At 56.9% G+C, this 22,716-nt stretch overlaps 1 protein-coding gene across 1 annotated transcript; it reads left to right on the top strand.

Annotated features, from left to right (window-relative positions):
- Window positions 1-2,004: 2,004 nt before the first annotated feature.
- Window positions 2,005-13,198, top strand: AK1 (adenylate kinase 1). The gene is made up of 7 exons (XM_008570861.1): window positions 2,005-2,093; window positions 5,448-5,486; window positions 7,066-7,101; window positions 7,277-7,440; window positions 8,171-8,287; window positions 11,482-11,673; window positions 11,906-13,198. Exons 2-7 carry the CDS (start codon window positions 5,480-5,482, stop codon window positions 11,972-11,974), a joined length of 585 nt encoding a protein of 194 aa, XP_008569083.1. The 5' UTR covers window positions 2,005-2,093; window positions 5,448-5,479; the 3' UTR covers window positions 11,975-13,198.
- Window positions 13,199-22,716: the final 9,518 nt, after the last annotated feature.

Here is a 22,716-nt window from a genome sequence, read left to right as displayed (position 1 = left end):
TGCAGGTCTGAAACCCTCTACCCAATAGGCAACTCCCTTTTTCCTCCTCCCCCCAGTCCCTGGCAGCCACCGTTCTGCTTTCTGTTTCCATGAGTTTGCAGACTTTAGGTACCTCATACATGGAATCATACAGTATTTGTGTTTCTGTAACTGACTTATTTCATTTACCATAATGTCCTCAAGTCTTATCCATGTCAAAATTGTTTTATACATGGAGTAGTGGATGCATGTCTTATGTAAAAGCAGAAAAGCTTGGGGAAGGCTTCAAGTAAGGAGTGACGTCTCACTCCCAGCCAGGGGGCCTGCCCTCCTGGTTCCTCCTTCATCAGCTCTAAGATGTTATCAACTTGATTGTAAGACATTACTTTAACTTTGCAGAGCTAAAATGCAAAAAGAAAAAAAAGGAATAGATTTCACACGCATGCACGCACATGCACACACCTGCACCTGCATGTTTAGAGGTGTTTTTATGCAAGTGGGATCAGACCGGTGCAATTGGGCTTTTTGCTTATTTCTCCCCAATGCTATGCGTGTCTGGGACCTCTTGCTCCACCAGCCACAAAGAACTTTTTTTTTTTTTTTTTATCTCACACAGACCCAGCAGCAGAGTCACCAGTTTCCTATCCATCGTGCTTGTACCACCATCCAAGTTGGCCCCTGCTGGCACTAGAAAATCTTCCTGTAAGAATTTTGTGCCCACATGTGTTTCCTTGAAATGGATTTCTAAAAGTAGAAGGGTGCACACCCATGATATTTTTGAGAGGGCCTTTCAAACAGCTTCTAATGCTGAACCTCTGACCTACCGTCCCTCCCCTCCTACAGATGGGGGAACTAGGGTCCCAAGAAGGAAGGATTTGTCTGACCTCACAGGTGGCAAGCTGGGACCAGACCCAGGCCTCCTGGCATCCTGGCTGCTGGTGTTGCTAAGGCACTACTACCACCTGAGGCGGTCTCACTCTCCTGGTAATCTCACTCTCTTGCTCACCTTCCATGGTTCCCTAGTGCCTACAAGACAAATTCCAAATTCAATCCACCCAACTGTCTGGGGCTTGTGACTTCAGGGTTGTGATGTGGTCTGTTGGTCAAGTGCATGAGTTCTGAAGCTGGATGGTCCTGGACTCCTGTCCTCACCCTGCTACATTATTGAGCACCTAATACAATGTGTCAGCCTCCCTGCAAACTGCTGGATAAACACATCGCTTTCTTCCAAGGAACCTCAGGCAAGCTATTTTATGCGCCAGCCTCACATTCCTCCTCTGTGTTTAAGGATTCACAGACACGGTTGGAATCCGCTGCTCCGCCTAGTGCCTGGCACACAGTGAGTACTCATTAATGGGCATAAGCTATTCTTTTTGTAGGATTGTCAGGCCCCCATCTGGGTACTCAGAGTGTTAGGAACGTCCCACACCCTAGCGTGCACTCATTGGGAGCTGCCTGGCAGCTCCATGGCGGCAGGGCTGGTATTTATAATCTTCTACTCAACCACCAGCCTGGAGTTGGGTACTTGGGTGGTCTTTGGGGTCCTGGGGAGTTTCAGTAGCAGAGGAGCATGCAGGGTCCCTCCCAACAGGGTAGGAGCTGTCCCAGGTAGATCCTGGGCCAGGGCCTCTGGGTAGGGTCTGAGGAAGGGCCGGGGGACTGTGGCCAGCAAAGCCCCAGAGTCCATGCCTTGGACCCCATCCCTCCCTGGTCTGGCCACTCTCTGCCACAATGTACTGTAGGATCTTGTGCAAAGAATCTCTCCCCTCTGGGCCTCAGTTTCCCCAGCCGTCATATGGGAAGCTTGGCCTTATCCTCCTAGGGTGATGTGGGCAGAGTGGAGGTAACAGAGGAAAGGAAAACCACTGGCAAACCTGGGGGTGCACAGTGGGGGTGCCAGTCTTGCGCCGGCTTCCCATCAGGGCTCTGCTCAGTCCAGTCCCTCCTCCTTTCCTGGTCCGCGCTCCCTCCCTCCTCCCCTGCCGTCTCCCAGCACTGGCTCCCGGCATGCTGTGCGCTGACAGCCTTATAAATAGTCGCTTTTGTGGGGCGGCCGGTGGCGAGGACCGGCAGGGCACGCACTGGCCCCGGCGCCCACCCACATCCTCCCCCAGGTCAGTGTGTGTCCAAGTGTGTCTGTGAGGGTCTCTGCAGGGAGTGGGGAAGTGGGAAGCGTCCCCTGGGAGGCCCGGCCGGGCGTGTTTGTGTCAGGCTCTCCTTGGGTTTTGTGTGTTTGTACCTGTGGTTATCTGTGTGTATTTGTGTGTCTGTGTTCCCCAGGCTCTGGGTATTTGTGCACACTGCGTCTGCCTTTGTGGATCCCTCTGCGTGTGCGTGTGTGTGTGTGTGTGTGTGTGTGTGTGTGTGGTGCAGCCCCTCCCAGCCTCCTGGTCACTCTCCCTTTTTCCCGCCGACACTCCTGGGGCTCCAGGTCCCTGCCCTTGGCACGTCCCCGCTGGGGCCCAGGGAGGGGGGACTGTTGCCTGGCTCCCTGCCCCAGAGGACTTGGACAGGAGCAGCCTGTGTGCATGGAGGGGCTCCCTGTCATGTCAAGTCGAGTATTAGGGGGACCGGAAGCCTTCTGGATGCTCCGTCCCTGTCCCAGTCTCCTGCCTGGGCTGGGGCTGGGGCTCTGTGAGAGTCTTGGGGCTGGCACCTGGGGCCTTTTGTAGCACTTCTCAGCTACCCACCCAGTACTCTTCAGCAGCAGTGGGACAGGCCCAGGGAGGGACACTGGCTGCCCAAGGTCACACAGCTGAGTGATGGAATTGGGGTTTGAACCCTAGTCAGTTGCCAAAAACTGGGAAGGCTGCTTTTGGGTCGGGAGCTGGGAGATCTGGGCCCTCCCCTGGTCTTGCCTTGTGATTGGGGTTGTCACTGTCCCTCTGGGCCTAAGCTCCCCAGGCCTCTTAGCAGACCACCCAGTCATATTAGGAGTGTCTGGGGCCCTGAACCAGAGGCCTTATAAGGCCTGGTGCTGAGCCGGTAACCCAACTCCGTCTTGGACCCCTGTGAAGCCTCCTCACAACCCAAGTTATTTTGGACCAAGGAAGTGGCAGGTGCCAGCAGGATGGAGGGGCTTAGGTTACCAGGAGGGGGGAGGGCTGAGGCCACTCTCATGGCTTTGCTATGGCTGTCCCTGGCCCGGGGGTGCTCCTCCACCCCTGGGCAGCTCCTACCCCTCCTTTAGCACACTCAGCAGAAAAAGAGGGTATAACTCATGTCTCACAAGCATCAGGGACCGTCAGCAAAGCTGCTTAAGGTCCTACTAGATGCCAGGCACAGAGCTGCCAAAAATGTAGACCCAAGTTTGACCCCAGCCAGGCCCTTTAGCTAAGTTATCCCTCTCTCCAAGCATCAGGTCCTTCTCCAGATGGCAGTGAGGATGGAATGAGGCTCCCCAGCTCTGTGCTCAGGTTGTGCCAGGGCTGGTTGGGTGGGAGCACAGGCCTGTGGTGTAGCAGAGAGACCCAATACAGTGTGGGTGTGTGATGCTGGGGAAGATTCAGAGAAGGCACCTGCTGGTGTGGGAGTGGAGGGCAGAGTCCCGGAAGGCTTCCTGGAGGAGGTGACATTGAGCTGAGGCCCAAACAATAGCACGTTGGGAAAGGCATTCGGGCACTAGGTACAACATTCCCCAAGGCCTGGAGGGGGGACATCTCAAGGTGGGTGAGGGAGCTCCAGGCAGTTCCAGTGGCAGCTGATAAGGCTTCAGAGGGTGGCTAGGGCCAGATGTCCAGGACCTGCCAGCTGTATTAAGGGGCTCAGGCTTTGTCTTGGGAGCCGAGGGGACCACTCATGGAAGGTTGTAAGCAGGTAAGTGACATAGCCTGATGTCAGAGAAAATCCTGCAGATTGCCTGGTAGGGTATGGAGGCAGGTGGTCCATGTGGTGGCACGGGCAGTGGCCCGGGCCCCCTGCTTGGAACTAGGCAGTGGTGGTGAGGAGATAGATGGGTGAGAGGTTCAGTTGCAGCAGGGCTGGGAGGTGGGCTTTCGGGCCAGAGGTGGGGGTGGGAGAAGAGCGTTCATGTTGACTTGGGCCTCTGGCTGGGCACGGAGCTGGGGATGCAGGAAGGGCTATTTGGAGTTTGGGGGGTCTGTGGGTGGGAGCCGAGGGGACCACTCATGGAAGGTTGTAAGCAGGTAAGTGACATAGCCTGATGTCAGAGAAAATCCTGCAGATTGCCTGGTAGGGTATGGAGGCAGGTGGTCCATGTGGTGGCACGGGCAGTGGCCCGGGCCCCCTGCTTGGAACTAGGCAGTGGTGGTGAGGAGATAGATGGGTGAGAGGTTCAGTTGCAGCAGGGCTGGGAGGTGGGCTTTCGGGCCAGAGGTGGGGGTGGGAGAAGAGCGTTCATGTTGACTCGGGCCTCTGGCTGGGCACGGAGCTGGGGATGCAGGAAGGGCTATTTGGAGTTTGGGGGGGTCTGTGGAGCCTCCGGCCTGTCGGGGGGATGTGGATATCTGAGGCTGGGGAGAGATGCCTGGGCTGGCCACACAGGGCTGGGGAGCCTGAAGCCAAGGTTGAGGGGCAGAGTAGGGGTCCCAGGGAGAGGTGAGGGGGTGCTGGCTGAGGGTGGAGGGTCAAGGCAAGAGTGGTTGTGACGGTGGACGGTGGCTGGTGGCCGTGGGGAGGGCTGTGGGGGGCCGTGAAGGGAGGGTCAAGGCAAGAGTGGTTGGGACGGTGGCTGGTGGCCGTGGGGAGGGCTGTGGGGGGCCGTGAAGGGGAAGTGAAAGTGTACAGAGAGACTGGTGGGGAGGGGAGGTTGGGGAGGCTGGAAGGGGTGCTTGGAGGCACAGGGTGGGGTGGCAGGAGTGGGGCTGAGGTCCTGAAGCAACGTCCTCGGGGGCTGAAGGGGAGGGACCATGTGCAAGGGGTGGGAGATGGGCCAGCACAGGGGCAAGAGCCTTGGACCCCCTCACTTTGAAAACTGTAAAGGGCTGTGTCCAGTGAGTGGCCCCCACAGATTCCTCCACTCTGGGCCTCTATGTCCCTTAGAGCATCCACGTCCAAACCCGTCCCAGACACGTGTAGCTCCGAAGCTCCATCCTCCTCCTGGCAGCTTCCTCTTTTCCTCCGGCCCTGGGGAGCGTTGTCAAGGCGTCTGGGCAGACGCTGGACCCGCGCCCTGTGTTCTGGGACTAGCGAGGGAGCAGCTCGGCAGCTCCCGTCCTCGCCCTTAAGGCCCCTCAGCGCTGCTCTCGCCTTCCTTGAGCCTCCAGCGGGACCTGAGGTGGACAGGAGGGGATGGCTACCCTTCTGTGACAGGTGAGGCCAGAGAAGAAAGGTGACTTCCCCAAGGTCACCCATCCTCCTTCCCTCCGCGGCCTCCTCTGCCCTCAGATTGCGATTGCCTGTCGGGGCCTGGCACATACCGGGCGGCCTTGGGTGTTGCTTGGCGGAAGCTGAGTCAGGGTGGGGAGGAGGATCCCCTCACCCCTGTCACCTGTGCCCTTGTCTTGCAGAGTGCTGACTCGGCTCCCGGGACCCCAGCAGGATGGAAGGTATGGGCTCCTCTTTTCTTGCTCGTTGCCTGGCCTCAATGTTCCCATCTGTTAAGGGGGTGCACCCTGGGGGAGACATCCCAGGAGGGGTTGGAGGAGGCTCTGGGGCTGCCAGAGTGGGCCTGTCCGGGAGCCTCCAGCATGCTCCTCTGGCCTCTCATGGGATGTGTCAGATCCAAGATAAATTTTAGAAGTGATGAGGCCTCCCTGAGGCTTCTGAGGGCCCCAGAAATTTCCTATGCTGGTATTTATAGAGCTGAGTCCTTGCCTCTCTCTGTAGAGAGTGGGTGCTGGGGAGGGGAGGCCCACCCGGAGGAGAGGCCCCAAGTATGCAAATGCCAAGCCTAATGAGTGTGAGGTCAGCTCTTGCCCTGCTCTGGGACTCAGTTTCCCTGATATCTCGGGGGAGTGGGCCCTGAGGAGGACTCGGGCCCTTCTAGCTCCTATGAGCTGGGACCTAGAAGGAGACATGGGATGGGCAGAGAGCCCAGAACAGCCCTCCTCCGGCTACTGGCAGCACCTCTCGTCCCGTCTCTGGCGCTGTGCCTTGGCCTGGGCAGCTCTTAAAGGAGCTGCTGCTGCTACCTGATGCCAGTGGTCACCCTCCCACCCCTGAGCTCCCAGCATCAGCTGCCACAGGGCTGTGGCCTCCCCCACCCCCAGGCTTGTGACCTTCACCCAGGGATGGGATCCGAAGGAGAGGTATTCTTTTGCCAGCTCCTCCAGCCTCATGGCTGGGAGGGCCCCTGGGAGCTACCAAGGCCCCCTCTTCACTGGGGCAGGAACAGAGGACCAGAGAGGCACAGGCGCTTCTTTCCTCAGGTCGCACAGCAAGGTGGGGGATAGCCTGGGCCTCTATTTCCCTGAGAAGAGGAGAAGCCCAGGAAGCCCAGGGAGGGAGTCCTGAGCTCCTGTTCCAGTTGTGACACCCCTTGAGCAGTTCCTCCCCCACCGCCATCCCCACCCCTGCCCAAGCCACAGGTTCCCTCTGCCCAGGAGGGCTGTGGTCTTGCCGAGTTCTGATGGCCAGTGAGGCAGAGGTTGGAATGTGAGCTTGCCTCCCTGCCCGGGCGAGAGTTCCACGTGCCCACCGCAGCCCTCCTCCTTGGCAACCGTCTCCCGGCAACACGTGTTGTGGTTGCCAACTCCACATTAACACTGCCAGGGAAGGCGGGCAATGGGCAGGGCCAGGGCTGGGACGGGAAGAGCAGGAACCATGGGCTGCTGCTCAAGTGACCCCCGCAGTGAGGAAGAAAGGAAGGCCAAAGGTGACCGCCCCTGGGGTCACGCCCCCCACAGGGAGGCGCCATGAGGGCTGGCATCCCCACCCCCCCCAGGCCTTTGCCTCGGCTGGTCCTTCTGTCTGGAACGCCCTCCCCTCCATGACCTCTCCCAGTCTCTGAGCTGCCACTCATATCACGGCTCACAAGGGGCTGTGACTTGTCTGCCTCCCTGACAGGAGTGCGAGCTGTGTCTGTTCCTTTGCCCGGGGCCCAGCACAGGCCTGGGACTCCAGAGGTGCCTCTGGCTATTTGTCGAGTGAGTGACTGAGCCCTGCTCCCATTTTTCTCTCCCGCAGAGAAGCTGAAGAAAACCAAGATCATCTTTGTGGTGGGTGAGTCACAGGCAGGCGGGCGGGGTGGCAGGGAGAGTCTCTGCAGGTGCTGGTAGGAGCCTGGGCTGGGGGCTGCATCCTGGGCTCTGTGCCTCCCTCACTGGGGGACCCTAGCAACCCTCATCCCTCCTGGGGCTCCATTTCCTGGTGTTTCTGAATGGGTGGGCACTTGCAGGTGGGCCTGGCTCGGGGAAGGGCACCCAGTGTGAGAAGATTGTGCAGAAGTACGGCTACACCCACCTCTCCACCGGGGACCTCCTGCGGGCCGAGGTCGGGTCGGGCTCAGCCAGGGGCAAAATGCTGTCGGAAATCATGGAGAAGGGGCAGCTGGTGCCACTGGTGAGTGGGCCCTGGTGGGGTGGGGGCAGGGGATCACGGTAGCCCAGGGTGGACGCCAGCCAGCAAAGCCATGGCACCCTGGCGAGGCAGATCATGACACTCACTGGCTCTGAACTGTCCTGTGGCTCCACATTGCCTTTGCAGAAAGTTCCATCCAGAAGCCCCAAGATCCTGCAGGACCCTGCCCTGCCTCCCACCCTCCCCCCTGCTCTCTGTCCTCTGGCCACCCTGGCCTTTCTGTCCTCTCAAACTAGCCACACTCCTTACTGCCTGGAAAGTTCTTTCCTCCTCAGCCTTCAGACCTCCCTGACTTCCCAGATTCGGGCTAATTTTATACTCCAATAGCAGAGGAGTATATAGTTCTTTGCCCATACAACCTATGTCACACGTGGAAATGGATAAATCAAGTGTGTAATTGTCTGTCCCCTCACCAGACCGGGAGCTTCCTGAGGGCAGGGGAGGTGTAATTAGTTTGCCGCTAGGTCCAAAAGGGCCAGAATAGGACCTGGCTGGGAGGAAGGGCTCAGGAAATATTGTGATGTGAATGAATCATTTGTTCAGTCAAGGTCTTCGCAATGCAGAGAAGGCTCCCTGGAGACAGGGAGCTTGTTTGGGACATTTGTGTTAAAGGGGAGAAGGCATTTCAGGCAGCGGGACCAGCACAAGCAGAGGCCTAGAGAAGGAAAGGGGAAGAGACTCACAGCCCCCTCCTCCTCTGCTGCGCCCCCAGGAGACGGTGTTGGACATGCTCCGCGACGCCATGGTGGCCAAAGTAGATACTTCCAAAGGCTTCCTGATTGACGGCTACCCACGGGAGGTGCAGCAGGGCGAGGAGTTTGAGCGGCGGGTAAGTTTGAGTGCGGAGCTGAGGGTCCACCTCGGGAGCAGCTGAGAGAGAGGCTGGCGGGTGAGGAGGGAAACCTGGAGGACTTTCTGGAGGGGAAGGTATAGAAGAAGGGGGAGCACCAGGCTGGGAGTTCACAGACCTGGGCTCAGGTTCCAGCTCAGCCCCTCGAGACCTTGAGCCAGTCATTCTGCCCCTCTAAACCTGTTTCCTCATCTGCAAAATGGGGGGAGACAGGTGCGCCCTTCGAGTATGGGATTGGCACCCCATAAGCATGCAGAGGGACAGGGAACAGCACTGGCAGGGCTGGAAGGGTAAAGCCAGCATGGGTCCAGCAGGGGTGATGTTGGGGAGGGAAGTACAGGCGTGGCCGGAAGCTTGAACGCCAGGAAGGTGCATCCGGTCCCCTCCAAGGGCCATAGGAGTCTGACTGGAAAGAGCAGGCCTTGAGGACGATGGTGTTGAGCTTCCTAGAATAGGTGCCCACCAGGGACATCTCTCCCACACAAGCACACACAGGCACACATACATGTGCACGAGGCGCACAAGTGCGCATGCACGAGGCCACAGGCATTTGCACATGCACACACGTGTGCCTACACATGCCCAGGCACATGGCAATGTCCATGACGCGCACCCATGCACATGCATGTACACGGCTGCAGCACACATATACACAGGGATGCACACACGTGCACACACGCACACATTTACACCAGCACCTGTGGTGTACAAGGCCATAGTGGGGAAACAGGTGGTGCTGCGAGTGCCTAGGAGGGAGAGGTTGGCAAGAGTGGGTGTGGGGCTAACCAGGCATCCTGGTGCGCTGGGAAGGGAACCAGACCCCCATCCCCACTCCCCATGTCTGTGGGGCCGTCTTTGGGCTTTCATGGCTTCAAGCCTCATCCAAGGGTAGGAGACTGTATTTCTTGATCTCTAAGTAGCTGAAAGACCTCAAGAAATGTCTGCCCTACTCTGAGCCTCAGTTTATCTATCTGTGAAATGGGGATTGGCTGGCTTCCTTCAGACCCCAGGCCCTGGACCCTGTGGTTAGATGCCAGAAAGCACAGAAAGGTGGGCTGGCCCGTGGCTCACTTGGGAGAGTGCGGTGCTGATAACACCAAGGCCGCGGGTTTGGATCCCATATAGGGATGGCCGGTTAGCTCACTGGATGAGCGTGGTGCTGACAACACCGAGTCAAAGGGTTAAAATCCCCTTACCGGTCATCTTTTTTTTAAAAAAAAGAAAGCACAGAAAGGTGTCCAGTCCTGGCCCACACATACCAGCTGTGTGATCTCACCTGTAGCCCTCAGGGCCACATCTAGTAAAAGAGGTTAATGAAGGTCCCTATCACTCCTGGGGCTGTTGCGGGCACTACTGAGGGCAGTAGGCCCAGCACAGGGCCTGGCCCTGTGGTGGCCTCCAGGAGTCTGGGCAGCTGGTCTTCTTGGCTCTGGACACCAGGGGGCACTAGGGCTTCACCAAAGGAGGAAGGGTGGGCTTCGAGATATGGCTGACTCACCCTGGCTAAAGGGACCAGAACTTTACTGCCAGCAGGCAGTGCTCTGCACCAACTCCCCAGGCTCAATGCCCATTGTCCCGACTGGGAAACTGAGGCCAACAACCAGAATCTCAGCCAGAGACTCCCAGCTCTGAGACTTAGCTGGTCTTCACAGATTTACCATCTCTATCTGGGATGTATAAAGTACCTACTGTGCATAGCCCTGGGGACTCAGATGAACCAGAGACTCTGAGTCTGTGCCCTGGAGGAGCTCAGCAGCTGATGGATGATGGAGAGGTGGTGGCCTTGGAGCTGGGTCCAGGCCCAGCCATTGCCGTGCATGGTCCTCTGTAAGATAGGAGCACCTGGCAGATTGTTGGGGTCATTGGATGCAGAAGCTGCCTTCCCTGAAGGCAGCCAATGCTGTCATCCTGAATCCTTAACCATCCGGAAGGTAGGGATGTGTGTTAGGATGGGTACTGCCACCAAGGAAACTGAAGCTCAGTGAAGACAAGTGGTGTGACCTCGGGCTAAACAGGGACAGAAGTAAGCCCAGATAGAGTCCAGGTCAGCCTGACGCCAGAAGTCAGGCTTCTACTTGCCAAGCCCCTCCCTAGAGGCAGCACTCTGGGGCCTTGATGGGGGTCTGGTGACAGCTGCACAGAGGCCCTTGAGGACTGACCCAGGCAGCTAGGAAGGGAGAGGCAGAGCTTCGAAGGCCCTGAGAAAGCCCTGGCCTGATCCTCAGGCTGTAGCAGCCATGGGTGGCTCTGTTCCTCTTAACTAGCTGCCCCTTCCCTAGCTCTGGTGAGAGATCTGGAGCCCCTCCTCACCCAGGGCTATGCCAGGCCTGGGGACCTGGCGGTGACTGAGAGGCAGGGCCCCTGTTCTTGGGTCTTGTGGTCAGGCAGGAGAAGTGCTGCCATCTCTGGTTCAGTGTGAAGGGCAGCCTGGGCAGGGGTGCCACGGAGGGGCACTGGTGGCCTTATTTTTTCTCACCCTTCCAAGTCACCCCCATGTGTTCCAATGACAGTGACATTGCTCAGAGCTCCCCAGAACTCAGCAGCCCTCCCCCTTCCCCTGTCCCTTTGTCAAGTTCTTATCCAGCCCTGAAGGTATGGGACAGATGCCTCCCCGCCCGCAGGCGTCCCTGGCCTGGCTGGGGACAGGGACATTAAATCAATAACCTTGGGAGACATGTTCAAGGGAGAAATAAAGGGGGCTGGGAGAGCATGTCACGGGGGGCGGGGGATGGGGGGCATCCAGGAAGACTGCCCTAAGGACATGAGGTTCTAGCTGAAACCTGATGGAGAGTGCTTGGTATAGAGGTGGGTGGGTTAGCATGAGGTTTGAGGGAAGGGTTCCTAGCGGAGGCAACAGCACGTGAGAGCCTGGAACAGAGTCAGCATGGCTGAAGTAAGAAGACCAGGAAAGGGCGGGGCGGGCAGAGGCTGACCGTGCAGGCCTCTAGGTCTGGTAAGAACTTTGGGCTTTCTTCTGAGGGCACTAGGGAGCCATGGAAGAGGTTTGAGCAGGAGAGTGGCAGGAAAGATTGACCTTCAGGAAGGTCCCTCAGGCTACCTTGGGGAAGGGATTAAAGGTCTCAGTAGGTCTCAAATGGGCCCTCAGAGGTAGGAAGATGGGAGAAGGCCCCGGGGCAGGATAAGGGTCTCCGTCACATGGTGCCCGCCCGCAGATTGGACAGCCCACACTGCTGCTGTATGTGGACGCAGGCCCCGAGACCATGACCCGGCGGCTCCTGAAGCGTGGAGAGACCAGCGGGCGTGTGGATGACAATGAGGAGACCATCAAGAAGCGGCTGGACACCTACTACAAGGCCACAGAGCCTGTCATCGCCTTCTATGAGAAACGGGGCATTGTTCGCAAGGTGTGCCTCCCGCGGGCCCCAGGGAAGCCCCAGGAAACCCGAGTTCTTTCCTGGCTAGACCTCAACTCACTGTGTGACTTCGGGCCAGACCCCTTCTGGGCCTTGGTTTCCCCGCCAGTTCAATGAGGGGATTCCTGCAGGCCTGGCCTCTGGGGTAGGTCAGTCTCCCACCTCGGCAGGGCCCAGCCAGCCCTCCCCGACGTCTCAGCCCTCACAGCCCATCTCCCCACAGGTCAATGCTGAAGGCTCCGTGGACAGTGTCTTCTCCCAGGTCTGCACCCACCTGGACGCCCTGAAGTAGCAATGCTGGAGCCCCTTCTCCAGCTCAAAGCCCTGCCCCACCCCTGTCCTGACTCGAGGCCGCCCTGGCCTGAGCCCAGCGCCTCCACCCTGCCTGGCTGAGCACAGACAGAGGAAGCCACTTTATCCTGTTTTCATGGACAGCCGAGCACTAAAGGAATTTCCAAGGACACTTGATTTTACTCCTTTTCTTTGCTTCCCTTGGAGTTGATTCATGTGATCATGCCCACCCAGCCTGAGTCCCAGCCCTCACCCTCCTGTTCCTCTTGGGGCCCCTCAGCCCACTGCAGCTAGCTGCTAGCTCTGGTGGGACACCCAGGGTCCTTCCTCACACAGGGCATGCCCAAGCCAGGCAGGGTCCTTGCTCTTGGGGTCTCTTGCTCAGGCAGAGCAGGGCCCCCGCCTGGACTCCTCTGTCTTCTTGCTGTGCGGCCTTGGCCCTGATCCCTCATCACTCTGTGTTTTCTGTGCCTAACCCTCACTGGGCCTGGGCTGCACAGGCAGGGAGGTCATGGGCCCTGTGGGGTTGCCAGGGCAGTGGGGCAGCACTCACTAGCCAGCCAAGTGGGAGGTGACTTGGCTTCCTTGGTACGAGAAGCTCTGAGGGTCTGAAAAGGACATCACCATTGAATGGGTGGAGGGGGGGTCGTGGCATTGAGAGTGAACAGGGGGGCATAGTCAGGGGTGCCTTCCTGAAGAGGTGAGACCTGGAGCACCTTCCCCCATGTGGTCCTGGACAGGTCACAGCCTGCCCAGTCTAAGCCATTTCCAATTCTAAAATAGGCTCAGTGCCCCCCGCCCCAGCCCCCAAGGCTAGGATGAGAACACGCCAAGCAAGTTGTCAGTTACCATGGCCACGGGAGTCAGAGACCAGAGCAGCCCAGCCAGTGTGTGCAGGCCTGAGATGTCTTGGGGATGCCCCGGAACCGCCCTGGGGAGAACCACCTTTCCTGTTCTGTTCTCTCTCACTCTTTGACCTTGTCACGGAGAAAGACTCAATTTGGTGCTCACGTGTCCTTAACACTGTTTTGGCGCTAGCTGGGCTCCCTTTAAAGCCAAGAGAGCTGTCAGCAGGGCCACCCCTGCCTGGATTGAAATCCTGCTGTTGGGGGTTGACCATGTTCTCGTTGTGTGTCCCCTTCTCTTTATGGCAAGGGGGGCTGGTTTTCCATTCACATTGGTTATGCAAAGTTTCTTTTAAAATAAATGTATTTAAGTTATAAAAGGTGAGTCTATTGAAAGAAGAACATGAAATAAATAAATGGTGGTCTGGGGAGGTAGGAGAAGGCAGGTATCGTGCAGGGTGAGCCAGCGGTGTGGGTGGGGTTGGGGGCCGAGGTCGCCACAGCGGGTCCTCTGTTCCCTGAGTGGGCCTGGGGCATGCAGGGAAGCAGCAAGCTCAGGAGCCACAGGTCACTGTGACCTCCCATCTCTGGGTGTTGCATCTGTCACACTGGGTTCACACAGGCATGCTCATCACACTCACACACCCCTTCTGTCTCAGGGTCAGCGTGAGGATGAGTGGAAAACATGCCAAAGATGAAAAAGCGCGAGAAAAGTCCACCTGCTAAAATTATCACCATTATCTTTATTTGTTATTATAGCTTCATTAATTCAGTTGAGTCCCAGTTTATAAAAACCCATGCTGACCCGAATTATCAAACTCTTCACCAGAGAATCACTTTTTCACTTAAACATATTCTGTCATCTGTCTGTCTGTCTTGATACAGATATTCTTTGCTGAAAACTTGAAAGCACAAAAAGTTTAAAAGCTCCAGTCATGCCTTCCCGCCCTCGCCACCATGAACCTTCCTTTGAGAGTTTCCCTCTTGCACACTTGCTCGCTCAGCAAGCATTTCCAGAGCACCTGCCGTGTTGGCAAGACAGAGGCTCATAAGTCCCTGGCACACTATAATGTGGCTCCTAGCACAAGGGAGACCCACAGAATTCCATCAGACCTACTCCACCAAGACCAGTTCTGGGAGGCTAAGTGCAGAGATGTCAGAGGGGACCTAGCAGCAGGAGTTTCCTTGAGCCAGAGCTCTGGAGCAGGGCCTGGAACATACCTAGGATTTCACTGAGAGACAGAGGGCATGGGAGGGCAGAGGGAACAGCTCTGCAGAGCCACAGAGGTGGGGAGGACCTGTTAGGTGTGGGGAGAGCTGAGGCCTCAGGGGGGGCTGTAATGTAGCTAGACGGGGTGCAGTAGCAAGAGACAAGCCTGTCGGGTGGTAGGGACCAGACTCCCAGGTCCTTGAATGCCGACCCAAGTATCTGGCTTTTCTCTTAAGGGCAATGGGACGCTCAGAAAGAGTGGGGGTTTTTTGTTCGTTTTATTTTGAGTAAAACATTTCATACATGGGGCCGGCCCGTGGCTCACTCGGGAGAGTGTGGCGCTGATAACGCCAAGGCTACGGGTTCGGATCCCATATAGGGATGGCCGGTTCGCTCACTGGGTGAGCGTGGTGATGACAACACCAAGTCAAGGGTTAAGATCCCCTTACCGGTCATCTTTTTTTTAAAAAAAAAAAAACATTTCATACAAACTAAAAACTGGAGGAAAAATATAATGAATGCCCATATACCCATTACCAATATTTAGCAATTGTTAACATTTTTCCATACTTCCTTCATGGTTTTACTTTTGCCAAAGTATTTTAATATAAATTACAGATATGAAAAAAAAGTTAATCCCTAGAGTATGCCTCTAAAAAATAGGGACATTTTCCTAAATAGCCACAACTCAGAGTTTCAACAACATGAAATTAACACTACTACCGTAATAGGTAACACTCGGGCCGGCCCGTGGCTCACTTGGGAGAGTGCGGTGCTGATAACACCAAGGCCATGGGTTTGGGTCCCTATATAGGTTAAAGAAAAAAGAAAAAAAGGTAATACTCAGTCCATGTGTAATTTTCTCCAATTGTCCCCAAAACGTGTCTTACAGTTGGTTGGTTAAAATCAGAATGCAGGGCCGGCCCGTGGCTCACTCGGGAGAGTGTGGTGCTGATAACACCAAGGCCCCGGGTTCGGATCCCATATAGGGATGGCCGGTTCGCTCACTGGGTGCGCGTGGTGCTGACAACACCAAGTCAAGGGTTAAGATCCCCTTACCGGTCATCTTTAAAAAAAAAAAAAATCAGAATGCAATCCAGGACCACACATTGCATTTGGTTGTGATGTTTGTTCAAATCTCTTTTATTCAAGGACAGTTCTCCCACTCTTTTTGTGACATTAGGCTTTGAAGAGACCCGCTGTCCTGCAGAAAATTCCTTCTTTCAGAATCATGTGTTGCTTCCTCCTGGTATCATTTAACTAGCTCCTCCATCCTTTGAAGTTCCTGGAAACTGGAACTTCCAGGCTCTACAGGTTCAGGCTAAGCCTTTGGGGGCAAGAATTCCCAACAGGTGAGGCTCCTGAAGGGTTGTAAGGCCAAGCCAGAAGGTCCCATCTGCAGCTTCCAGCTTTAGTGTCTGAACATCTCTAGGGTCTTCTGATGCAGCAGCTCTAGGCCGGGGGTGGTGCCCAGGCTGCTGGTCCTGCTGGCCACACTGTGAGTCAGGGAGACCCTGCTCTGTGGAGGAAGGATGGAGGGGGCCAGATGAAGGCAGGAGCCCGGGGAAGGGTGGGGAGAGGAGGGGGCCCCTCTAGGGTCAGTATGTGCTCATTCCCCCTGGTGGCCTGCAAGGTGGGTGTGGCACTGGGTCCAAGAAGGTCGATGCTGTCACTCTCTTCTTGTCTTGAAGGACACTCCAGATACTAGCTTGTTCCAAGGTGCTGGGACATTCCAACCAGCCAGCAAGATTAGTGCCTCTATAACCCGGGTTCTCACAGAGAGAGTGCTCCTGGGTGGGCCCCGCTGGGATGGTGGCCTCAGATACCCCCCTGGACTGTGTCCTTATTTCTTGGCCTCGGGGGCCCTGAGGACCTGGGCTGGAGGCACTGAAGTGGGAGAGGAAGGAAGTGGGGAGCAGGGGAGGCCAAGCCTGTCGCCTTCCAGCCGCGAGAGGGGCCTCGAGTAAACAGGAAGGCCTGGCGGCTCCGTGGTGGGGGGGCTTTGGTGAGGTGGGGACCAGGAGCACTGCTGGACACGTGCAGCCTGTGAACACAGGGCTCCCTCTCCGGGGAAGCGGGCCCAGAGGGGTGGTGTGGCTTGCCACAGGTCAACAGCATCAGGGGCGCAGGGCTAGACCCTTGCCCGCCTCTCCTGCTTCCGCCACTTCCTGGGGTTCTGGCTCAAGGTCTCACTTGTGTTGCCCACCTTGGTTCATGGGGTGCTGGGTGAGTCCCTCTCTCTCTTGGACCTCAGTTTCCCTTTCCAGAGCCCTTACAACTTGGCGGTTCTAGAATCCCAGCTCAGTGCCATCCTCTGCCTTCTAGTAGGTCCTCATGGGTTCTCTAGACCTTGGGAGCGGGTATCATCAGGAAGACCAACATCACCCAGGATTTGGAGGCAGCAGGGCCCAGCTCCCCTTCTTCAGGGGAAAGAGAGAGTGACTTTGGGAGACTCTGCTCTTCTAGAACAGAGCAGGTCCAGTGGGACCCTGACCCTCAGGACTACCCTGTATCCTTGGGGAGTCATTCCCTCTCTTCAGAGACACTGTCCCTGAGCTCAGAATGCCCCCAACACTCACACCCTGGGGACGCAGAATCATCACCTGTGAAACTTTGAGTTGTGTAGCCCAGTGGTTGGGCCCATTCATTTATTCCACAGGCATTTATTGAACACCTACCGTGGATCAGGCACTATTCCAAGTGATGGGAATTCAGCAGTGAATAAAGCAAAGCCTTTGCCCTCCTAGAACTTCTGTTCTAGAGAGAGACAGACAAAATAAACACGCATATGTCAGATGGTGCTACGTGTCCCAGGGGCCAATTGCTGGTGGGGGGGTGGGGAGGTCTGTTTTAAATGCTATTGATCGATGGTCAGGGAAGGCCTCACTGACCACGTGACGTTTGATCAGAGACTTAAAAGATGAGGGCACAAGCCCCGTGGCTACCTGGGGAGAGGGTGTTTCAGGGAGCAGAAGAGCAACTGCAAAGGCCCTGGGGTGGCTGGATGGGAGTGAGCGAGGCGCTGAAGAGCAGGAGGTGAGGTTGAGCAGGGGCAGAGGGAGCCTCATCGGCTTGAGGGGTGCTGGCTTTTACTCTGAATGGGATGGTTGCCAGTGGAGGGTGCCGAGCAGAGCAGGGGTGGGATTTGACTTGGCTTCCACAGGCTGCCTTGACGGTGTGGAGAAAGGCTTGGGGCGAGGGTGGAAGCAAGGAGGACACCGGGAAGGGTGACTGCAGTATTCCCAGAGGGCAGTGGCTGTGGGCGGTGAGAAGTAGCCAGATTCTGCAAATGCTGAATTTGAGGCAATTCGCTGAATTAATTTGAGGCAGGACCTGACGGGATTTGCTGTGGCTTGGATAAGGGATGTAAGAGAGAGTCAAGGTTGACCCCAAGGCTTGCACAATGAGAGGAGGTCGAGGTGTGAGATGGAGAGACCAAGGCAGGAGCAGATTGCAGAGAAAGAATAGCGCCCAGAGGGCCGGCCCGTGGCTCACTCGGGAGAGTGTGGTGCTGATAACACCAAGGCCCCGGGTTCGGATCCTATATAGGGATGGACGATCGGCTCACTTGGGAGAACGTGGTGCTGACAACACCAAGTCAAGGGTTAAGATCCCCTTACCGGTCATGTTTAAAAAAAGGAATAGCACCCAGGTTTGGACATGTGAAGTTTGAGATGCCCGTCAGACAGCCAGGGCCTGAAGCTCGGGAGAGCTCTGGCTGGAGAGAGGAGTTGGGAGTCACCAGTCACAGGTGATAGTTAAAGCTCTGTGTCTGGATGAGGTCACCTGGAACAGCACTTGTCTGTTGTTACCGTGTGCAAGGATCCCCGGGGATCTTGAGAAAATGTAGGTCCTGATCCAGCAGGTCTGGGGCAGGGCCTGAGAGTCTGAATTTTGAACAAGCTCCCAGAGATAGTAAGACCACACTTTGAGTAGCAAGGGTCTAAGGTATTGTATTTTATGGCCAAAGCCCATTGGGAGACGGGATCAACAGAGGGGCTTGTGAGCAGCAGTGAAAGAAAACAGAACGCGAAAGATGCCGTGGGAGGCATTGCAATGCTAAAGGGATAGGCAGGTTCACAAAGCGTTTATTCCTATTATCTGAGCCTGAGTTTCAGGGTCTGTGCTGGGACATGACGTCAGGGTCACAAAGGTTTGAGAAAACCTGACTTGGGAATGAGGGTAAATAGAGAAGGGAAGGGACCCAAGGATAAGCCGGGGTGGGGGTGGGGGGGAGGAAAGAGGAGACAGATAAGGTGACCAGGGAGTGGGGAGGAAAACCAGTACAGAATGTTCTGGAAGCCAAGGGAAGAAGACAGGCCTGGATTTGAATTACCCTCAGCCTCTCCCCAGCCCTGCTGCCTTGAACACCTGAGCCTCAGTTTCCTCCACTGTAAAATGGGGACATGATAGTCTAGGCCCCTTAAGGTGGCTGTTAAGTGGCACTGGACACCAGGGACAGACAAGCTCGTGGATGGTGGAGCGATTCTAATTCTTGTCCAGCACTTTGAACTCCTCCAGGCCAGCAGGATGCCCTCCCATTGTGCAGATAAAGAAACTGAGGCCCAGAAAGTAGAAAGGTCTTGGGCTGACCCTGTGGCTCACTCAGCTGAGTGCGGCGCTGGGAGCGCAGCAGCACTGGGAGCACCGAGGCCGCGGGTTTGGATCCTATATAGGGATGGCTGGTGCGCTCACTGGCTGAGCGTGGTGCAGACGACACCAAGCCAAGGGTTACGATCCCCTTACCGGTCACAAAAAAAAAAAAAAGAAAGTAGAAAGGTCTTGCCCGAGGCCACCTGGTCAGTGCAGGGCAGAGCCTGGGTACCCTGACTCCCAGCCCAGTGCTCTCTCTTTCCTCTGCCCATGTGGGTCTGACCCTGTTGTTATCAACAGCCCCTGGCTCCAGGCCGGTACTGGAGACGGACAGCCGCCTGGGGGGTCCCTGGGGGCCGCCTAAAATTCCTTCGGTGGCCGGCGGCCAGGGTAGACGTGCACTATCCCTTCCTGCAGCCCTGGCCTTCCCGGCTAGCCAGGAGGAGGAAGGCATGGAACGCGTGCATCTGCCCACTGTGGGGTCCAGGCACAGGGGCCTGGCCACCAGCCATGTGTCTCCCTGGCGTGTGGATAGGCGGCACCTGAAAACATCTGCATCAGTCAGAGCCCCAGCAGGAAGCAGATGGCACGCTCCAATGGGATCATTTGAGGAGTTTGATGAAGGGCCTGTTTACACAGGTGTGGGCAGGGGATAGGGAAATCACAAGGGACAATGCAGAACCCCAGGGCTGGCAGCAGCACAGGCCATGACCACCCTTGCCTGCAGGGGTGAGGGGAGGAGCTGATTCCACAGGCAGGCTGGGCTGTGTGGAGAGGACCCGGACAGGGCTGTGGCCTGCAGTGGAGGAAGGCCACCAATACACAGTGACTCTGAAGGGCAGGAGCCAGAGGATGAATTCTCCTGCTTCCTCTCTCTGATCTCTGCAGGGGTGGCTGGGGTGGGGAAGGTGGGTGTGTCCTACAGGATGCAGAATGCATCTGGGGGACCCAAGGTCTGTCCCTGGCTGTAAGGTGCATGACCATCAAGCTTCCTGGAGACAGGAGACCCCAGTCTAGGACCAGCCTCTTCTACTGGGAATGAGGAGCAAGGCTTGACAATCTGTGCCTCAGTTTCTCCGTGCCTTCATGATGCCTACCCCTGCCTTACCTTCCAGGGTACCTCATGCTTTCAATGAATCTCTCTTTTTTTTTTTTTTCCTTTTTTTTGTCTTTTTTCGTGTCCAGCAACGGATCACAACCCTCAGTGTCGCGCCCGTACCAGACCAGGGCTGGCAACGGGATCGCAACCCTCAGTGTCACGCCCGCACCTCGCTCAGCCAGTGAGCGGGAACCGGTCTGTATGTGGGATCCGAACCCACGGCGGGAGCGCCGCTGCGCTCTCAAGCAGCTCACTGTAGCAGTGCGCCACCGGGCCGGCCCCTTTTTTTTTTTTTAAAGATGACCAGTAAGGGGATCTTAACCCTTGACTTGGTGTTGTCAGCACCACATTTCCCCAAGTGAGCTAACCGGCCATCCCTATATAGGGATCCGAACCCGGGGCCTTGGTGTTATCAGCACCTCACTCTCCCGAGTGAGCCACGGGCCGGCCCCTTCAATGAATATATCTTAAGGGCCAAAAGTCCCAGGCTCTGTGCTGGAGACACAGCAGTACAGAGAACATCAAAGTCCCTGCACTTGTGGGGACTCTAGTCCAGTGGAGAGACACAGGCAGCATGATCCCACACGGGCTGGTCATGATGGGGAAGCTCTGGATGCTGCTGGAGCTGGAGGTGAGCTCCTCTCCACACCCCCAGGTGGCCTGGATTTTTTCCTTTTTCCATGAGGTCTCCGAGGTCAGGGTTCCAGGCCCTCCCATAGCTACTGGTAGGTTTTACTCTCCCTGGAAGTTTTCTACAAGTTCTTCTTTGTGTCCACTTATAGCCTCTCCTGCTTTCTAGAGACTCCACTGGGTCTTGTTTATAATGTGGGTGGGGACATATTGTGCAGTGTAGAGGGTAGTGGGAAGGAGGAAGGCTGGGAAAGAGCCTCCTATGGGGTCCCTGTTACTGCCCGGATGCCCCTGACGCCCACCGAGGAGCAATCCTCCCACCCCGTGACTCCCCTGCAATGCCTGTGCTCTCACTCCAAACTCAGCTCAGGTGAGGGTGGCAGGGAAGGAGCTGAGCTTGGAGCCAGGCAGTGGGCTCGCCCTTTTCTAGCTGAGGGTCACTTTAACCCCAGGGAGCCTTGGGTTCCTCCTCGGTAAGACGGGAGGGTAATGGTACCAACCTGGTGGGGTGGCTGTGAGGATTCAGAGCTGATAAGGTGAACGCCTAGGGCGGGCCCTGGCGCAAGAGAGAGTTCAGCCTCTGGGGCTTGATTAACTGTCCCTGGGGCACAGAACCTGGTCTGGAGCCTGGGGAACCCTCACAGCCACCTCCCATGCCCTGCTAAGCCACCATTGACCTCACAGTGCCCACCTCCCCATTTCAGCAGCTGCAGGAAAAGGCAGAGGAGCTGCCACCCTTGGGGGGGCTTGCTGGGCAAGGACAGGTCTCCCTTGACCCCACCCCCATGCTTGGCTGGGAACTGGCCAGGCAATGAACCTTTCTCCAACTCCCACCCAAGGAGCCACACCCACCCAGGGTCATGGCCTGCTCTGGTCACTGGGGCAGGCCAGCAAGGGCTGGGAGGCATGCAGGGGCCAGACCTTGGAGCCCAGGCCAGCACCCTCCCTCTAGAGAGCCCCTCCAGGGTTCCAGCCTTCTCATCCCTCCCTGGGGACTGATGTCTCCATCTGTGATCCAGGACAGTAGACAGAAGGCCCCTCTGGCCTCTCACCATGGGTCTTGCCAGCACACACAAAGCTTTGTCTTTTCAAAGCCCAGCTCTGCCAGCGTCCTTTGGCTCAAGAATCCTCCATGACTCCCAGTGGCCCTTGGATAAAGTCCTGGCATTCAGGGCCCTCCCAGAGCAGGGCCCAAGCCTGCCTCTGGAGGCTTTCTGTTCCCACCTCACCCTGTTTGTCCCACAGTGCTCCCACCACTTCCTACCTCTGTGCCTTTGCTCAGCTTGGGCCCCCTGCCTCCCAAGCCCTCCCCCTCCCATTCTTCTCCCCCCCAAGTGACCCAGTCTTTCAAAGGACAGGTCTGATTGCCACCCCCACCCCCAGGTGGCTTAGGCTCCCTTCCCTGAGCTCCCTTGAGCTGGCCCTAGGTGCTACCTGAGCCTAGCACCATGAGGGGCACCTAGCAGGTGCTTACTGCTTGCAGAATGAACATGGAATTGTCACCCAAGTCAGCGAACACTGATGGGGCATGCCTCCTATATGCCAGGTCCAGGGTGCTGTAGTGCCCCAACCTTTAGAAATCTCCCAACAGGCTGACACGGAAGGCACTGTCATGCCCTGCTTTGCAAGTAAGGTGACTGAGCATGGAGGGGACAGCCCCTGGTCTCACGGATCAGAGAAAGCAGAACAGAATCTGAACCCAGGCCATCTGACTTTAGGAATGCCATGAAAGGCTGTCCCTCTTTCACTTGGGGCTGTCTTTTGTCCCTGAAGGATTTTCCACCCGTGGAGGGGGTACACACAAAGTGTGTGGCCCCGGGCAGCTCCTCTGCCCTCTCTGGGCCCAGAGACCCCAGCCCCACTTGCCTTGTATGCCAATTTGGGAGTGTTCCTTCCTTCTCCTGGGCCTCAGTTTCCCTGCCTGTAAGACAGGGAACAGCAGCCTTGTGTCGTGCTTATGTAAGGCAGCTTTGGTGCCTGCAAGCGCATCAGGTCTCTGTTTCCTCGCCTGCAAAATGGGGATACTGAGTTCATGGGGTTGTGAGTTCCACATGAACTGCTTTCATCAGGGCCTGACCCCCGAAAGGTCCCCTCGTGGGCTGTCGGGGTGATTGTTTTCTTCTGGGGAGCTGCCAGATGCACCCCTACCCGCCAGCCTTGGAGAGGTGGGATGGAGGGTGGGGTGCATGGGGAGATGAGCCTGAAGCCTGGGCCCTCCCCCCCCACTGCCTCCCCCCATCCCGGGGGCCCCCCACCCAGCGACAAAGCCCGTGGCACTTCCTCTCCCCGCCTGGCAGGCAGCCTGGCCCGGCCCCTTCTCTAAGGAAGCGCATTTCCTGCCTCCCTGGGCCGGGCTGGATGAGCCA

The sequence above is a fragment of the Galeopterus variegatus genome, unplaced genomic scaffold (genome assembly GCF_000696425.1).
Source record: "Galeopterus variegatus unplaced genomic scaffold, G_variegatus-3.0.2 Scaffold638, whole genome shotgun sequence".
NCBI lineage: Eukaryota > Metazoa > Chordata > Mammalia > Dermoptera > Cynocephalidae > Galeopterus > Galeopterus variegatus.
This window is presented reverse-complemented; position numbering and strand designations above follow the sequence as displayed.